At 42.7% G+C, this 19,212-nt stretch overlaps 1 protein-coding gene across 1 annotated transcript; it reads right to left on the bottom strand.

Annotated features, from left to right (window-relative positions):
• Positions 1 to 617: 617 nt before the first annotated feature.
• Positions 618 to 18,352, bottom strand: PLVAP (plasmalemma vesicle associated protein). The gene is made up of 6 exons (XM_081959536.1): positions 17,921 to 18,352; positions 15,091 to 15,187; positions 12,718 to 13,334; positions 10,982 to 11,186; positions 2,421 to 2,511; positions 618 to 1,820 (listed from the first exon to the last, which is right to left on the bottom strand). The coding sequence occupies exons 1-6, from the start codon at positions 18,281 to 18,283 to the stop codon at positions 1,814 to 1,816; spliced, it is 1,380 nt and encodes a 459-aa protein (XP_081815662.1). The 5' UTR covers positions 18,284 to 18,352; the 3' UTR covers positions 618 to 1,813.
• Positions 18,353 to 19,212: the final 860 nt, after the last annotated feature.

Genomic DNA, 19,212 nt, shown 5'->3' with positions numbered 1-19,212 from the left:
ACATGGTCATTAAGCAAATCAGGTTTCCTCCCTTGACTTCACTTGTTGGAAGACGGCTGGGAAAGTCACAAATGGTGATCACACCACCCAAGGTTGTTGCAACCATTGTAAATACTGGCCAGTTGTCAAGAACTCAAATTTTGATCATGTGACGGGGAGGGGGGAATCCTGCGATAGTTGTAAGTGTGAGGATCCATTGCAAGTCCCTTTTTCCATTGCTGCTGTAACTTCAAACGGTTCCTAAATGAAAGGTTGTAAGTCGAGGACTACCTGTATTATTTCAAGAAATACAACACGGGGGAGCATTCATCTCTGCTGCCTAACATAACCAGAGCTAAGGCCGTTCATGTTTCTCAATAGCCTAGAAAGGAAGCCCGCATTTTTAGTAATTTACCCTTGCCCTAGTTAGAATTTCTCTCTGAGAAATTTTGCTTGCCAGCATAAAACTGAAACTCTATCCTGCACCACGAGATTTTTGTGGGTGGGAGGGGAGGAAGTGGACCAAAGCAAAGTAAGGTTAGATCACCCTTATTCCTTCTCATAAACAACTCACTTTCCAAGGAGTGTTAAAAGAAGTAAAAACAACAGCTGTTATCCAAATCAAACACTACTCCTGCTACATTTTCATATGATGTTTATTAGTTGTGCACCTTCCGTAGCCCATATTGCTCCTCTTAATCATTTGAATGGAATATATTTTGTAAATAGCAGTTTTATTTCCACAGAACGATTCGTTACTGTAATAGAACAAAATGCAAGTTGGGTTTAATGACCAAGATCTACAGACCATGATATTATTTCTAAACAGGCTAGCAAGATGCCTCCAAAAAGCCCAAAACAAAGCAATATCGAGAAAGAGAGTTGTCATCACTGACAGACTAGGAATCTACTTTGCTTGGTACTTTTAAGGTTTTTTTTTTTTAGTTCTTCGGAGCTTCAGGGTAGAGAAAGAGTTTTCAACTCTGTTATCAGACATACAGTAATTGTAATCAACTTTAGTGGGATACTCACAGAGTTAGCGCGGACTGGATAATCAGATGCCAGTGGTGAACAGGGGACCTTCCGCCCAGCTAATAATCAAGAGAAACACAACTTCTCCAATATATGTGTGCATGCCTACAAAAAGCTATATACATAAATATGCCACAGTATCTTACAAAACTGCAGGAACACTAACTCCTAACACTCAAGAGTGCATTTACAATTTCCATCCTTTTTGCTTTCGTTGTGAACAGATGTATTAGCTGCATGAAATCACTGAAAATATTGACTGATTGCATTCATATCTCATCGGGCTGATGTCACAGGGATTACATTCAATCCTCTCCATAACTCAACAAGTAAAGAGACCTGAGACAGAAGGACTGATGTGGAATTTTCACCAATGGACCAGAGATGGGTTACTCCCGGTTTTGCCTGGATTGGGCAAACCGGTAGTAGTGGCGGCGGGAGCGCGCCTAAACTGGTAGTAAAAAAAAATGGCAACCCACCACTGCAATGGACCCTCAACCCGATGAAGGAGTAAGATATTTGAATGAACCCAAAGATACTGAAGGAAGCCAATGTTGGATCAGTAAAAGTCCTCAGTGTGCAAGACAGAGCTAGAATTAAATGTCAGTTATGTTATAGAAGAGGGCAGGATCCTGACTTGAGATCCACTTCACTGGCTCCAAAGCTCTTCCAGGCCTTCCCTCTTCAATTACTGCTTGAAGTCTTTTCCACAGAGGCGAATGTTTTCCTGTCCCCACTCAACACTTCAGTCTTATGCTTAGGAGCTGTTTTGAATTCTTAGTTGTCTTTGTCAATGTTTCCTTTAGCTCCTGGGATAAGAAAAAGCAAAATACAAGGAAAGGATTAAGTGGCTTGTCAAAATAACTTGACCAGTCATTAGAACTTGGACTCATGTCAAGGTTGATATTAATCCCACATCCTGTTCTTCACAGTGACTAACTGGATGTTCTTGGGAAGCACACAAAAACATTGTGTGCACTCCACAGCCTTTCATTTCTCAATACCTTGCCGGGATGATCTGCTTGTGATTTATAATCTGTTTAGCCATCATGGTGAACAACTTTGAACTGATCCCACCTTCTTCTTCTTCCTCCTCCTTTTCAACGATCTTTCGAAAGCCTCTGAGATTATGATATCGTCACCTTATGTTGTTTTAATTCTCATAAACTAATTCTTTGAAACCCGTTTGCTACCTGTTCTTGATTTTCTTTTAACCTCAGAGTCAGTTTCAGAAATTTTGCTGTTGGAGGCCAAATATTTCAACTTAGAGATGGAACTAAGTGCTTATGCAACTCCCTCTGGTACAAAATGAATCAGCATTTGCACAAACTCTGCTCTCCAGCCCACTTAAATTAACCTGATGCTGCCCTCCGATTGGGAAACTTGAAACCACAGATTCATCAACTTACTTGGACTGTCCCACTGGATTTACTGGTACTAAATTTGACAACTTTCCACTCTCTGCCGCAGACTTCAAGATCTCCTGGAGCTTGCTTTGTTCTAAAGAAAAAGCAGATATAAATTTGCACGTAGTAATGAAAGGATCGCCACCCTTCCTGCCACAAGCACAAGATCTACTTTCCCCCCACTCAAAATATTTGGGTAAAAAACTTCTTCAGTAGGTGTATCCCAACACATGTGGAAGATACCGGGTTGCAAAAGACCATTCTAGTAAGTGACAAAATAAATTATGAAGAATTATTACTCTAGCAAACCACACTCACATGTTTTAAATGTTACATTAAATATTAGAAAGAACTGGGAATGAACTCAAGACAGCGATGTAATTTGGGACCAGGATCAGAGAAGAGTGACTACCCTGGAGAAATGGAGAGTTGGACTATTTCCATTCCGCAATTTGTGCTTCTTAGTGATGATAACTCCTAGTGTGGCCAGAGATGTGATAGTGAGATGGGAGGCATATAAATTTCATACATACATACACATCAATATATACATACATACATACATACATACATACATACATACATACATACATAAATACATACATACATACATACATATTCTGCTTCTCTGCCTTAGTTTAAGAGCTGGTGTCAATTAATAGCATGTATAGCACTTAGACTTATATACTGCTTTACAGTGCTTTATAACCCTCTCTAAGCGGTTTACAGAGTCAGCTTATTGCCCCCAACACTTTGGCTCCTCATTTTACCCACCTCAGAAGGATAGAAGGCTGAATCAGCCTTGAGCCTGGTAGGATTTGAACTGCCAAATTGTAGGCAGCCGAAGTAGCCTTCAGTACTCTAACCACTGCACCACCATGGCTCATTAAGTTTCTTATTAGTTTGAATTTGACCAAAATTACAATACGAAGTCCTTTCTGGCCTGATCTATCCTTTAAGCGAGGGGTAGTCTGCAATGAATATCACTAAACGCCACTATCCTATTCTCAGATTACTTATCAGAGGATCATTTCAACACTGCCCAATAAGTTCCAGAAGGAAGAATTGCTCCCCCTGTTTTATTCCAGGAGATCAGCAAAATCTTCTGTTGGGCATCCATGAGTCATTCCATAAGTATCATTTCCAAATTCTCAAGCAGAAGGTCCAAGAAAGTGTCAGAATATGTCCCATATACATAAGGCAATTGGACAGCGGCTCCAAATTTTGATATTTATGCTAATTTGGAGAGGGTGAAGGTTTCATGTTATCTTAGGACAAGTATCTTCTTAATTATATTTATGGTGGGTTCTGCTCTCCCATTGCACCAATTTACAGTTGTTTGTCAGTCATGGTGTAGTACAGAATAAAGGTTAGGGCTGGCTAATGGGAGCCAGAGGATGTTTTCCTCTATCAGTTTTCAAGAAATCATATTCATATTTTTGGTTTAAGTTTGGGGCTGCAGGAGCTAATTCTCAATGCTCTGTGGTTAAAGACTGCTAGAGTCTTGCAGACCTTTAAGAACAGCAGTATTTATATGTAACCCTATCCAAGCTGACTTCTCATCTTTCCAATGCCTCAATTGTCTTGAGTGCATTCTTAGTCTACTGTACCCTTCTCTTTCCTGATTTTTATTCATTCTAGTCATGAGCCAGTGACATTCTGGCTAGGGACACTGGTTTGAAATTAACATTTATTTTCTGTAACGTAAGCTACCAAACCAAACTATTGAGTTTGAGGATTATTTATTGGCATTGTTTCTAACGCACCCAAATGCTAATTTAATTCTTGCTGGTAACCTTAATGCTAGGTTGAGCCCTCTAGCCCCTGGCTACAGTACATTACAGGATGTATTCATGCAATATTAGGACATGTACCCAGTGATCTGTTCCTCCCCAAGGTTTACTGTATAAAAGATAAGGGAACTAATAATGTGTGTGTATGTGTGTGGCTTGACGAAATACAAAGCCAGAAAGGTATACAGTGGTAGTTGTTTAGGGGAAGCAGTGGAGAGATCCACATTCAAGTCCAGCCCTAGATATGGGGCTCCATAGATGGCTTTGGGCCAATCACACTCCCTCAGCCCAATCTCTCTTAGAAGGTTGTAGTTATGGAGAAAAACATGACATAATTGCAATATTGACCATCTTGACCATTTCCAAAATGGAAGTGGGGGGAAATGCAGTAACTAAATAATTGATCACCAATTCAATCTAGTGCAAATGGGTTGGTTGAATGAGCTCCTGAGGGCTGAATTCCCTTTTTGAGGTTTTTATGGGTATTAGTACCATTGATCACACAATAATATCCTCAAAGCCAACGCAGTTCTAGGCTGCATCAACAGAGGGATAGAATCAAGATCACGTGAAGTGTTAATCCCACTTTATAATGCCGTGGAAAGGCCTCGCTTGGAATACTGCATTCAGTTTTGGTCACCACCATGTAAAAAAAGAAGTTGAGACTTTAGAAAGAGTGCAGAGAAGAGCAACAAAGATGATTAGGGGACTGGAGGCTAAAACATATGAAGAACAGTTGCTGGAACTGGGTATGTCTAGTTTGATGAGAGCAGTGTTCAAATATCTCAGGGGCTGCCACAAAGAAGAGACAGTCAAGCTATTATCCAAAGCACCTGAAGGCAGGACAAGAAGCAATGGGTGGAAACTAATCAAGGAGAGAAGCAACTTAGAACCAAGGAGAAATTTCCTGATACTTAGAACAATTAATCAGTGGAACAACTTGCCTTCAGAAGTTGTGAATGCCCCAACACTGGAAGTCTTTAAGAAGAGATTGGACAACCATTTATCTGAAGTGGCATAGTTTCCTGCCTAAGCAGGGGATTGGACTAGAAGACCGCCAAGGCCCCTTCCAACTCTGTTGTTCTGTTCTGTTCTGTTCTGTTCTGTTCTATTCTATTCTATTCTATTCTATTCTATTCTATTCTATTCTACTCTACTCTACTCTACTCTACTCTACTCTACTCTATTCTATTCTATTCTATAAATGTTACCAACAAGGAACTATAATCCTTTAAAAAATGTTTTCACATTGTCAACAATCCTCTCCTTATTTATTGCAAGACTAGTTTCTAACATGACAACTAGTTGGCTCGGAATAATTAATGTATTTCTAATTAATATATTGGGTGGAGAACATCTTTTCAGAGAGCAATTATCAAATTACATGGTACCAGGAATTTAAAAGAGCTATTGCCCATCTTTATAGCTCATCAATAGTTTTCCGGCTTTAACAGCTCATTGAGTCGTAAAAGATGAGATGAACATATTACACATTGTGCATTAAATAATTAACATCACTAGAAATCTAATCATTGATGAAGATTCTCACTCATCCAGATAGAGTTTGTCTAGAACTGTACATACGTATGTAGAGCTGATTCATGGTAACTGGACCTCTTTTTTTTTTTAAACATTATCCTGTTTATCCAAGTAGTTTCTTCAGTCTGCAAGAAGCTACTGAAGAAGCTACTTGGATAAACAGTTTCAAACCAAAAAGCAAAGAAGTCCAATTGCCATGATTCAACATTTAGATCAGAGGTGGTATTCAGCAGGTTCTGATCATTTCTGGAGAACTGGTAGCAGAAATTTTGAGTAGTTTGGAGAACTGATAAATATCACCTCTGACTGGCTCGGCTCCCATCTATTCTCTGCCTCTTGAGTCCCAGCTGATCGGGAGGGAATGGGGATTTTGCAGTATCCTTCCCCTGCCACGCCCACCAAGCCACGCCCACAGAACTGGTAGTAAAAACTGTTGAATCCCACCACTAATCCAGATAGGAATCTAATGGTTAAAGCTCCAACAAAGAGTACCAGAACTAAGTGTAAAACAAACCCACAATATAATCAAGAGTGTGCAAAATTAATTGCAATTAGCAGGTTCTTTAATGATAATTATAGGCACTGAGTGATACACTATTTGATCTGGAAAAATTCGATAAGATCTTGCTTCAAAGATGAAAGTGGGAGGCTCAGTTGGAACAATCAATTAAAGATAAATTTGGCATTGGTGGCTTGTAGCCTATTTTTCCCCCAAAAGGGCTTCTGGGGTGGGGTCAGATAATCACATTTGAGAAAATTGGTTCAGCATTACCACGCTACATTTAGGGATGTTACACCTGATCCAATCCTTCTCAGGTTAATTTTAATCATTTTGCATTTATGCTCTTATGGCATTATAAGCTGCCCAGAGTCACTTTGGATTGTGAGATGAGTGGCATATAGATTTTAATAAAATTTAATAAATCTATACTTCCAACACTGGAAGTTTTTAAGAAGAGATTGGACAACTATTTGTCTGAAATGGTGTAGGCTTTCCTGCCTGAGCAGGGGGTTGGATTAGAAGACCTCCAAGGTCCCTTCCAACTCTGTTATGCTGTTAAATAAATAAATTACAGAATGTTTTATTTAGTTGAATTTCTATATCCATGGCTGAGATGTTTAAACTTTGCTTGCAGATGCAGGTTTCGGCTGTTGGGAAACCTGATGGAAACAGAACTCTTTACAATAAACTCTGATTGGTTGGTAACAGTACTGACTTCTCAATTTACTGATATCGGTTATCCCTTTCAGTTCCCAAAGAGGGGTGTGTATGTGTGTGTGTGTGTCATGAGATGGTATGTTGAAATGATCTTGAAAGCTAGAGTGAAGAGATGCTGCCTAAGGAATGGACAGAAAAGAGACAGCATAGCCCAGTGATGGCGAACCTTTTCGGCACCAAATGCCCAAACTGGAATGTGCGTGTGTGCATGTGCCTGCACCCGAAACCCAAAGCTGGCCGGTGTGTGCATGCCTGTTTTTTGGTCATTTTTGGCCATTTTTCAGGCCTGTTTTTGGCCATTTTCAGATCTGTTTTGGGGGCATTTTCAGGCTGCTTTTTGAGCCATTTTGGCCTGAAAATAGCCCCAAAACAGCCGTAAAATGGCCCAAAAAATGGCCTGAAAACAGTCTAAAAAACACCCTATTGTTGGCTGTTTTTCAGGCCGTTTTTTGGCTCCCCAGCAGTCGTGAAGACCAGCTGTTCGGAGCGCATGCACATGCAAGAAACCCAAAGATCAGCTGTCCGGCATGCCCCAAACCAGAAGAGCAACTTGCAACAGTGTGCGTGCCGACAGAGAGGGCTCTGCTTGCCATAGGTTCCCCATCACGGGCATAGCACGTGGGTGGGGGGAAGGCTCAGAAGAGACCTTTCCTAGTTTCTCAGGATGTAAAGGAGACAGTGTATGTAAAGGATGTAAAGGAGAATTGTACTTTTAGATTCGAAATTGTAGCTTTAACAATAAAACTGAATTCGTTTATCTGGCCATGTTTCCTGTCCGATGTCATTGTTCCGAGTAATGAACTCCGGGAAGTCAGGACTCTGACATTTTGCTCAGGTTCAAGAAATCCTTTATTGAGTACATCATATCGGCACTTAGAAAGGTGAAGCTAGCTCTAAATTATTCCTGTGCTTAGGGATAGTTAAAAGAATGAGACCTCCCCAACCCCCCCTCTATGTCTCTCAGGTCTCATGTGTCAATCAGTCCAGATGTAGGTTCCCACTCAACTTCAACAGGGGTCCATTGACATGACCTTGGTTCTCACACCTGCTGGTAGATGTTATGGCTAGCCGGCTGAGGCACTACATTCTTGAGTCCCCCCCCTTCCCGCAATGCTCTCCTCCCTCCCCCTTGAATGGCAACCAAGAAACAAAGTAGAAAGGAGCATGGCTTCAACTGAAGTTGTTTCGTAGGTTGACATCTGGTCTACCTGGTAAGATTGATCTTACGTATAATCCTGATTTACATGAACAGTGACAATACTTTCTAGTCAATTTTTTCAGTCCCCTAAGCATGTCTAATAGATTATATCCTACATCTTCAGGGGAAGACAGGTGGCTCATTGTTTTAAGACAACGTGGTAGGGAAGCAAACTGGGTAAAGGGTGGGATGGTTAATGTTTCATCATTGACTTGAGCTGCAGGGCCTGGCAGAAAATGATTTCTTTAACTTCCCAGGCTGCCTTTCTGATTTAAAGAAAGCCTTTGGTTTAATCTGTAGAAAGAGGCTACAGGCAAAAATGTCAGCCTCTCCCAAATTGCTGACTGCTCCATCTAATTATGAAGCTACATGGAAACACTGCGTGCATATAAGGTGTAAAACCTTTGGAGATCCCCTGCTCCAGCACCTATCCAAGAAGGAGTGAAGCAAGCGTGAATCCTCGCTCTCTTTTCACTCTCTGGGTCTGTTCCATAACTCAAGCTTTGTAAAAATAATAATAATAATAATAATAATAATAATAATAATAATAATAATAATAATAATAATAATAATAATAATAATTCGCCTTCTATTGCAGTGATGGCTAAACTTTTTGCTGGCAAGTGCCCACACCTATAATGCAATACATGCGCCACACCCACCCTGCATGCCCTGCCTCTCTGCGCATGCATACATGACCCCCCTGCATTCCCCCCACCCCCTGTGCATGCGCACGTGACCCCCCCAGTGCTCCCCCCACACCCTGTTTCAGCCTAGCAGGCCTCCCTGACACCTCCTGGGACCAAAAATGGGGCATAGGGGGAGCACCACTTCCCCACACACTCCTCCCCGCACATGCATGCGTGACCCCGGTGCCCCATGTGCGTGTGTCTCCCGCATGTGTGTCGTTTCCCCCCCCCCGCACAGCAGAGATCTGAAAATCAGCTGGTCAGCAAGAGGCGGGTGCACATGCGCTGTGGAGCTGAGCTGGGGCGACGGCTCACCTGCCCGTAGAGAGGGCTCAGCGTGCCACTTGCAGCATGCATGCCATAGGTTCGCCCATCCCAGTTCTATTGTCTTTATCATTCACAAGGACACCCAAGTAAACTTAAGACGAAGCTTTCAAGCTCTTGCTGTATATTGGAATAAGTGAAAAATGGACATTAGCTATTTTAATATAAGTATTGTTTGCCAAAAGGGAGGTGAACTGCAGTCATAGCAGGAAAATAACCAGTATCTCTTTAGGACAGTGTTTCCCACTCTCCGCCCATTTACGATGTGTGGATTTCAATTCCCAGAATTCCTCAGCCACCTCGCCCATTCTGGGAATTGAAGTCCCCTCAGGTAAGCTTGGTAAAGATTGGTAAACGCTACTTTAGCATGAGCCAAGGACTTTAAATATTTGGAATTCAAATCATCCGTATCTTGAAAGAAGTTTGAGATCCTGGAAAGAGCACAAAGAAGAGCAACAAAGATGATTAGGGATCTGGAGGATAAACATGAAGAACAGTTGCAGGAACTGGGTACGTCTAGTTTACTGAAAAGAAGGACTAGGGGTGACATCATAGCAGTGTTCCAGTATTTGAGGGGCTGCCACAAACGAGAGGGAGTCAGCCTATTTTTCCAAAGCAACAGAAGACAAGACAAGAAGCAATGGATGGAAACTAAGCAGGAAAAGAAGCAATCTAGAACTAAGGAGAAATTTCCTGACAGTAACAACAATTAACCAGTGGAACAGCTTGCCTTCAGAAGAGGTGGATGCTCCATCACTGGAGATTTTTAAGAAGAAGCTGGACAGCTATTTGTTGAGAATGATAAAGGGTCTCCTGCTTGTGCAGGGGATTGGACTAGAAGACCACCAAGGTCTCTTTCAACCCTGTTGTTCTGTTACTCTACAACAGGGGTGTCAAACTCCCTTCGTCATGGCAGCGTCTCATGACGTATCACGACTTTTTCCTCCTTTGCTAAATCGGGCATGGGCAGGCCGCGGGTTTGACATCCCTACTCTACAAGAAATGTTAATACCACTTTATAATGCCTTGGTAAGGCCACACTTGGAATACTGCATTCAGTTCTGGTCGCCACGATGTAAAAAAGATGTGGAGACTCTAGAAAGAGTGCAGAGAAGAGCAACAAAGATGATTAGGGGACTGGAGACTAAAACATATGAAAAACGGTTGCAGGAACTGGGTATGTCTGTTTAATAGAAAGAAGGACTAGGGGAGATATGATAGCAGTGTTCCAATATCTCAGGGGTTGCCACAAAGAAGAGGGCGTCAAGCTATTCTCCAAGGCAACTGAGGGGAAGAGCAAGAAACAATGGGTGGAAACTAATTAAGGAGAGAAGCAACTTAGAACTGAGGAGAAACTTCCTGACAGTTAGAAGAATGAATCAGTGGAACAGCTTGCCTCCAGAAGTTGTGAATGCCCCAACACTGGAAGTCTTTAAGAAGATGTTGGATCGTTATTTGTCTGAAACTGTATAGGTTTTCCTGCCTAGGCAGGGGGTTGGACTAGAAGACCTCCAAGGTCCCTTCCAACTCTACTATTGTATTGTATTGTATAAGATGGTACCCTTCAGAGTCAGAAGACTGACGAATGCAATCTTACAGTTTGCTAGCACCTATAATCCAGTAATAAGCAATAATTATGTCCCCACAGTCTTAAACATACTCAAAGCTAAAAGCACAGATCCTTTTGCTTTATCCCTCAAAGGTGTGGTCTCCACCTGTGAGTCCTAGGACGTGAGTTCTCAGGTTAGTTAGAGGCATCTTAGGGAACTAAACCCCATTCTTTCCAAAAATGGATTACTTACCAGCGGTACTTAGATTTCGCTGAGATCCAGAACTTGGCTGAGCCGGTGAACTTGGCCTCCCCCATGGATTGCTGAAGGCATTAGAGCTTGCTGCAGGATTCACGAGACCTCCTGTGTTCCCCACACTTCTCGGAAAGGAGCCAAAGGGATTAGGTGGGCCCAGACTTAATGGGTTCCTCAAAGCTGTGTTGCCCGGAGCTGAAGTCTATGGAAATAAGAAGTTTGTTTGAGCTTTCCAAAACCTGAATGGACCCATTAACAGACTGTATTTTTGTTTGAAAAAATGGAAAACTACAGCTCCCCCAAATTGAAACCGCATCTCCTAATTTCAACAACGTAGTTGCAAAAATCAGGCCAGTCAATTTAAACCTGGCCTTTAGTTCCAGAAATAGACTAAATAGCAGAGAGTAAGTGAACAATTAATCAATGGAACAAACTTAGAAAGGCCGTGAATGCTCCAACACTGGAAGTTTTTAAGAAGAGATTGGACAAACACTTTTTGGAAATGGTACAGGGTTTCCTGCCTAAGTAGGGGGTTGGACTAGAAGACCTCCAAGGTCCCTTCCAAATCTGTTATTCCGTAACCTCTCGTTGACTCCCCTGTACTTATTTTCTTTAAAACTTATCTTGTTTTATATTTTACATGTTCTCTTTTCCACCCATGCCACTAACAAATGAAGATATATTTAGCATCCTAAAACCCTGCAAAGAATTTGTAGAACATTTACATTTTTGTAAAATCAAAGACGGACCCTCCTTCTTTCCCCATATTATTATTTTGCTCTATTGACGCAACTAAACCTTTTTTCTGATCAGGAAAATTCTTTATGTCTTTAAAGTAACATTAAGTGATTGGAATGCAGAGGAGAAAGAGATAAAAGAGATGCTGGAATATCATAAACCCCAAAGACCAAATAGATGTTTCACGAAGAAGGGATTTTTAAGCAGATTTGCTTATTTCTACACAACAGCTAAATAATGTTCTCGACTTGCAACCATTTGTTTAGTGACAATTTGAAGTTACGATGACACTGGGGAAAAAGAGACTTATGACAGCTTTTCACAGTTACGACCATTGCAGCATCCCCACGATCACACGATCAAAATTCGGATGCTTAGCAACTGGCATGTATTTGTGACAGTTGTAGTCTCCAGTCCCAGAGTCACGTGATCACTCTTTGCCACCTTCCGACAAACAAAGTCAAAGGGGAAGCCAGATTGACTTAACCAACTGTGTTACTAACTTAAAAACTGCAGTGATTCGCTTAACAACTGTGGCAAGAAGCTCGTAAAATGGGGCCTAGCTCACTTAACGACTGTTGTGCTTAGCAACTGAAATGTTGGGCTTCGTTTTGGTTGTAAGTTGAGGAGCATCTGCATAGCTCTTCAATGCTAGCCTGCCCTCCCGCTAAATTAGGACTGCTGAGACCAGTCCTTCTAGCCAGGAGTATCTTGGGTGCCGATGAGAACGTCCCAAGGGTTGTGCAATTGAGAGCCCACCTCTCTTTTACATGGGTTATGTGGGGCACCCCTGGTATAAAAGAGCAGAGCTTCTATCTCACAGCCTCAGCCACCATCCTGGTTTTTGGGGGCAGCCCATATCCCTTGTAGATGCTTCTGTAGCCCAGGGCCCATCTGGCAGCAGCTGCTTCTAGAACCTCAGAGCTGCTGAGAACTGGTCTAGTGGGAATGAACTCTGCCCACCCAAGGAATGGAAATTGGGGTTCTTGGTTTACCCTCACTCCGATGCAGGCCTGTTTGGTCTGCTGGAGCTGCAGCTTCAAGCTTTCGTTCTCGTCAAGCATCTTGCTGCACTCGGCCCTTATTTTCCGAATTTGGTTTTCTTGGGATTCTTGGAGGAACTGCTTCTCCAACTCAAACTGCTGCTTGTGGCGGCTCATCTGCTGGTCCCGATCCTGCAGGTGTTGCTTACAAGCAGTCTTCTGGCTTTGCAACAAGGCATTCTCTCGAGTCACCTCGTTGGCCTTCTGGTCAAATTGCATTGCCACCGTATCAAGCTGGCTCTGCATATTTCTGAAGATGGGGCGCAACGCGGTTTCAATGTCATGGTGGTAACAGGGACGGGACTCATAAGAACTAAAAACCTTCTCCGCGGAAGCCTTAATGTTCTTAAGGACAGGATCAAACTCTTGGAGCACGATGGACTTCAGCTCCTGGTACTTCTGTTCCCGCGTCTGCAGCTCGAGTTTGTCTAGCTGGCATTCGTTCTTCTCTTTCTCTTCATTTTCGGCTTTGCTTTGCCAAGTCCTGCTGTCCTGGCTTAATTTGTCTCGCTCCATCTGGCTAGTCAGCTGCAAGGCCACCAGCTGCTTCTCCAGACCCGTCACTTTTGCTGTAGACCAAATTCAAATTCAAACTTTTATTGTCAGAGTGCAACATGTGTACAATGAGTTTGGCTGAGCCTCCCTTCCTGCACACACACACACACCCAACACAACCAAGCGACAAGCACAAAAGCCAGCCGGTCAATATTGCAAAACTGGACATGGATGCGTGCATTAAGGACCCCTCTTCTTCTCCCCCCACACCACCACAGATCTTTGCAATTATCAGAAAAAATTAAGTGAAGTACTGACTACATATAATTAAGCTAAGTCTCTTTTTAGAACCGTAGCCTTACATAGAAGTGTTCCAATATTTGAGGGGCTCCCACAAAGAAGAGGGGGTCAACTTGTTTTCTAAAGCACTGGAAGCAGGGGTGAAATTCAGCAGGTTCTGACAGGTTCTGGAGAACCGGTAGCAGAAATTTTGAGTAGTTCAGGGAACCAGTAAAAAGCACCTCTGGCTGGCCCCAGAGTGGGGTGGGAATGGAGATTTGGCAGTTTCCTTCCTCTGCCATGCCCACCAAGCCGCGCCCACAGAACCAGTAGTAAAAAAAATTGAATTTCCCCACTGACCGGAAGGCAGGACAAGAAGCAATGGATGGAAACTAATCATGGAGGGAACCAATCTAGAACTAGGGAGAAATTTCCCGACAATTAGTACAATTAACCAGTGGAACAGCTTGCCTTCAGAGGCTGTGGGTGCTCCCTCACTGGAGGCTTTTAAGAAGGGATTGGATAGCCTTTTGTCTGAAATTGTACAGGGGTCTCCTGCTTGAGCAGGGGTTGGACTAGAAGACCTCCAAGGTCCCTTCCAATTCTATTCTGTTTTGTATTCTAAAACATTATGGTAGGGCATGGTCAGAGTTAGGCAGTGACGTGTGGTGAGGTTTATGACTGGTGAGGCTGGTGACGTCATCAAACCGCGTGGTTGCTCCGATCGCACGGGCACAGCCCAAACGGAGAAGTTTCTCTTCTCAGAAATGTCAGAAAGGGACAGACAGGCTGCCGCAGCTCCACTGAAAACATTTCTGAGAAGAGAAACTTCTCCTTTCTCCTCCTCCCCCCCCAACTTCTAGCACTGATGATGTTACCTAGGCATTTTTTGCATCAGGCGAGCCCAGGATCCTTGCAAGGGGAATGGGACAACGTGTGCAGGCGGCTCCTCAGCAGCGCACAGCCTCAGATTATCACAGGCGCAATCCCCTTCCCCTGCACACGTGGTCCCATTCCCCTCCTTTCTGAGCCAACATGAAGGGGATCGCGCTGCGCTGATTGAGGCTGGAGCTGAGGAGCCGCCTGCACACGTGGTCCCATTCCCCTTGCAAGGATCCCGGGCTCGCCCGATGCAAAAAATGGCGAGATCAGCACACTTGGGGCTGCTGCTGAGATGTCCAGGGAGGCTAAACCAAGCCGCACGCCACTCCCAGCCACTTTCGCGGCTTCCCGTTTTTTTTTTTTTTTTCATGATGAGAGCGGTGAGGCTCTGCCTCCCCTGCCTCCCCTGACTGCACGTCATTGGAGTTAGGGAGTGGATAATTATCTGCATGGGAAATCAGTTCTTCGGTTTTGTGGCCCACCCACTCTCCAAATATTGGCACTTTTGCACCAAACAAACCTCTTGAACTGTTTTCAAAGGCAGCCCAAAGGCAACGCAAATATATTGAAAGGAGGAATCAGAAAGAGATATAATTAGGAAAGATCACTGCAAATTTCGCTGGTTTTGTGTTAGAGAACTAATAGTAAAGATGGGTTTGCAATACTCACCAACGCAGGTAATATTCAAAAAACGCAAGTTGAATTTATTTTCATTTGCCGCTAGGAGAGCTGCTGTATTGCTCATCTGTTGTTCCTTCAGCTTTGCCTAGAAAAGGATGGAAAGTCCTTTAAGTTTCTCCGATGGCCTCTGGGGAATAACAGAACAGCCACCAGCTTGCTTTCAAGCCTTCTCAACTTTGGAGACTCCTCTGATTAAATAGATTTTAACCAACGGCTTGTATGTGTTCTAAAAAGTTAAGTCAGCCAACCAGTAGGTGCACAAACACCATTGTGGCTGTGAAAGTGGTTGATCTCATTCAAAAAATATCCAACCTATATACAAATTAACTGTCACAAACTACACTGTCTCAAGAGACGTGGAAGGGGAAACAACCTGTCACTTTTTTTTTCTTCCAGACCTGGATGGGCACAAATCCCCCCCACTGCCATGGGCTGTTTTCCCACAAATGTCCAATCTCCATTCCTTGGGAGAAGATTGTTCTCAAACTGACCATTCCAGGTCTTTCATCTTCTCTTGTTAAGGAGTTGGTCACTTTCCATGGGTCTGTCCTCATGTAGAATTCAATCTTTTTGAATTCTGTCTTCTGAAGCATCCCCAATGCCATCCTTCTTTTGTTTGTCAGCAAGTGTTCCATGTCCTAAAGTAAAGGTTCTCCTCACACATATGTGCTAGTTGTTCCCGACTCTAGAGGGAGGTGCTCATCTCCGTTTCAAAGACGAAGAACCAGCGCTGTCCAAAGACGTCTCCATGGATATGTGGTCAGTATGACTAAACGCTGAAGGCGCACGGAGCGCTGTTACCTTCCCACCAAAGGTGGTCCCTATTTTTCTACTTGCATTTTTACGTGCTTTCGAACTGCTAGGTTGGCAAAAGCTGGGACAAGTAACGGGAGCTCACTCCGTTATACGGCACTAGGGATTCAAACTGCCAAACTGCCGACCTTTCTGATCGACAAGCTCAGCATCTTAGCCACTGAGCCACCACATCCTTACATTTATTGTAAGGTATTTTACCTTATAAAGTACCTCACAATAAATGTGAAGGAAGTGAAATCACCAAAGACTGACCCACTTTGAAGTTGATTTTGGGGTGGATAGGAAACCAGAAAACACTAGTAGCTCATGGGAAAGAATGGGGAAATTCATCTGGTGTAGATATAATTTCAAAAACCATAGAAACATGGCACTTGACGCCATAAAGTAGGCGGTTTCAAGATCCAGCTGATCTAACTGATATCAAAAAAAGGTAAGCAGGATTGAACCTAGATAGTAATTTGGCCACCAGGAAATCTCTAGACTAGGAAATTGAGAAAAACAGTAGCAAACTAACTCCATACAGGTAGTCCTTGAGTTACGATGACAATTGAGGGAGGTTGGAAAGGCACGGCGTCCCACACTCAATGTCCTAGAATGGTTTAATAATCTAGAATATCCCCCAACCAAAGTTCTTAGGACTGGGAAAGTCTCCAGAAAAGATCAGAACAGCATTGAGGGTTCTAGAACACCTGCTTTGTGGGTTAAGTGCCAGGGCTTTCATCTGAAGCTGAAATAATCCACACAACACCTTATTATTTCCAACAATGATAACACAAATGTCCAAGGTAGAAGCCTTTTTTCCTTGGTATTTATTCTCTGGTATCTGCTACTTCAGAGACTGCCTCTGAATATGAAAGTCTAATGTAGCCGTCATGACTAATAATCATGCCGTTATTAAATAGCATGTCTCCTTGGCTGCCCATCTTACCATAGGGCACCTTAAAATAAATTACATTTGCATTTGAATTAAATAACTTAATATTTAATTAATTTATAACGCCCTATTTAATGGATAAATCTTTCCATGCACTTCACATTCCATCCACATTGTCCATGCGCTTAGCATTTCTCCCTTCCTTTGGAAAAGGAACTCAAGTTCATGCTTAAAGTTACATAGAAAAAGGCGGATGCTCTTGGCAACCTGGAGATAGATAGATAGACTTCTTTATTGGCCAAGTGTGATTGGATACACAAGGAAATTGCTTTTGGTGCATATGCTCTCAGGATACATAAAGAAACATAAAATAGAATACATTCATCAAGAATCATAAGAGACAACACATAGTGATAGTCGTGTTAGGTTACTAATAAGCAATCAGATCTAAGTTCTAGGCTGCATAAAAAGAGGGATAGAATCAAGATCATGTAAAGTGTTAATATCACTTTATAAAACTGTAGTAAGGCCACACTTGGAATACTGCATCTAGTTTTGGTCACCACAAGGTAAAAAAATGTGGAGATTCTAGAAAGAGTGCAGAAAAGAGCAACAAAGATGATTAGGGGACTGGAGGCTAAAACATATGAAGAACGGTTGCAGGAACTGGGTATGTCTAGTTTAATAGAAAGAAGGACTAGGGGAGACATGATAGCAGTGTTCCAATATCTCAGGGGTTGCCACAAAGAAGAGGGAGTCAAGCTATTCTCCAAAGCACCTGAGGGTAGAACAAGAAGCAATAGGTGGAAACTAATCAAGGAGAGAAGCAACTTAGAGCTAAGGAGAAATTTCCTGACAGTTAGAACAATTAATCAGTGGAAAAACCTGCCTCCAGAAGTTGTGAATGCTCCAACACTGGAAGTTTTTAAGAAGATGTTGGATAGCCATTTGTCTGAAGTAGTGTAGGGTTTCCTGCCTAGGCAGAGGGTTGGCCTAGAAGACCCCCAAGGTCCCTTCCAACTCTGTTATTCTAAAATTCTAAAATCATACTAGTAAACAAATAAAACAATATAAATTGTAAAGATACAAGCCACATGGCCTCTAAGTTCTTCCTCTCCCGGGGCTTACCTTTTCATTGTTGCAAAGCCTCAAGGTGGTGTTCAACCTGAGCATTTGGGTCTGGACCAGACGCGCTTCCTTCTCCGTGGCATTAAGCTGGCGCTTGAGCTTGCCAATCTCTTCGCTGAGGGCTTTGATCTTCTTCTCGCTCTCCTGCAGCTGATTTGTCAAGCCCTTGAGGTGCTTCTCGGTGCTTTCCAGCGGGTTGCTGTAGATCATGAAAAGTACCAATCCCAAAATGATAAGGAACTGGATGAGGGAGAGGAAGAGGAAGAAATATTTCATGTAGAAGCCACAATCCCGCTTTGGTTGAAGGCCATCCTTGGAGTCTAGCCCCAAAGTGGCCATGGCGTATGCATTCTTCTCTATCATGTTACCAGCTGCCTTGGTTAGTTTGCGGTTCAGCCTTTGGGTTCAACTGGGTGGAGACTTACATCTCCCCCTGTTTATATTGCATCTGATTAATATTTCCTCTCACTTGGCTCCTTGTTTCCTTCCTGCTTAGTTGGAGAAGCTGGTGGTTACGGGTTAGCATAACACAGCCGCCATTCCAAGAAAGCAGTACTGTTATCAGTGAATCAAAGAACGCTTCCTCTTTCCTTGTTTACTTTCTGCTGGCCCACTCTTGCCCCCTTTGTCAAAACAAGGCCAGCATTGCCCCCCCTTCATTAAGAGGTCTCAGAGGACCCTCTGAAAGACGTCAACCCCATCTCTTGGCAGAGGAAGAGACAGGCCGAAAGTAATGTTTGTTACCTAAACAGCACACCCCATTCGGCTCTCAGCACAGAAGCCAAACAGACCAGAGCAATCATGTCCTGCCCAACCCTTTTCCATCTCTTTGCCCTCCAAAACTGAGTCACGAATGAGAGAGACACTGAAGTGCGGGTATCTGGTGGGTAAAAAGGTAGGAAGAATCTGGGTGATTCCTCAGAACCAGATCTGGTAGTCCTCAACGTACGACTACCCTGTTTTCCCCAAAATAAGACCTCCCTGGATAATAAGCCCAATTTTTTTTGTATCCTATTCTAAATCATTCTATTATTTTAGCATTAATAACATTCTCTAATAATTTTCAATTCCATGTTTTTTTTCCATTATTAGTATCCTCAATCTAATATACATTTATACAAATTATTATAATTGTTAAACTTCCATTAAGCATAGCTATTATTACGTCCTTTTTATATGAGGCATATTAAATTTGAAGTAAATTTATATTATGGCATTTCATTACATCATCCTGAAATCATCCAATGATATTACATCTTTATATTCTATAAATAGAATTATTTATCTTTTAT

This window comes from Natrix helvetica, assembly GCF_964273705.1.
Source record: "Natrix helvetica genome assembly, chromosome: 1".
NCBI classification, from domain to species: domain Eukaryota; kingdom Metazoa; phylum Chordata; class Lepidosauria; order Squamata; family Natricidae; genus Natrix; species Natrix helvetica.
The sequence above is the reverse complement of the archived record's forward strand: the minus strand, read 5'-3'. Positions and strand labels throughout refer to the sequence as shown.

Bases quoted from the DNA above. Each gene is read 5' to 3' on its own strand.
- PLVAP (XM_081959536.1), bottom strand. From the start codon at position 18,283: ATGATAGAGAAGAATGCATACGCCATGGCCACTTTGGGGCTAGACTCC. The intron at 15,188-17,920 runs GTAAGCCCCGGG...ATCCTTTTCTAG, and splicing joins GGCTTTGCAACAATGAAAAG to GCAAAGCTGAAGGAACAACA. The intron at 13,335-15,090 runs GTGAGTATTGCA...TTTGGTCTACAG, and splicing joins TTTGAATATTACCTGCGTTG to CAAAAGTGACGGGTCTGGAG.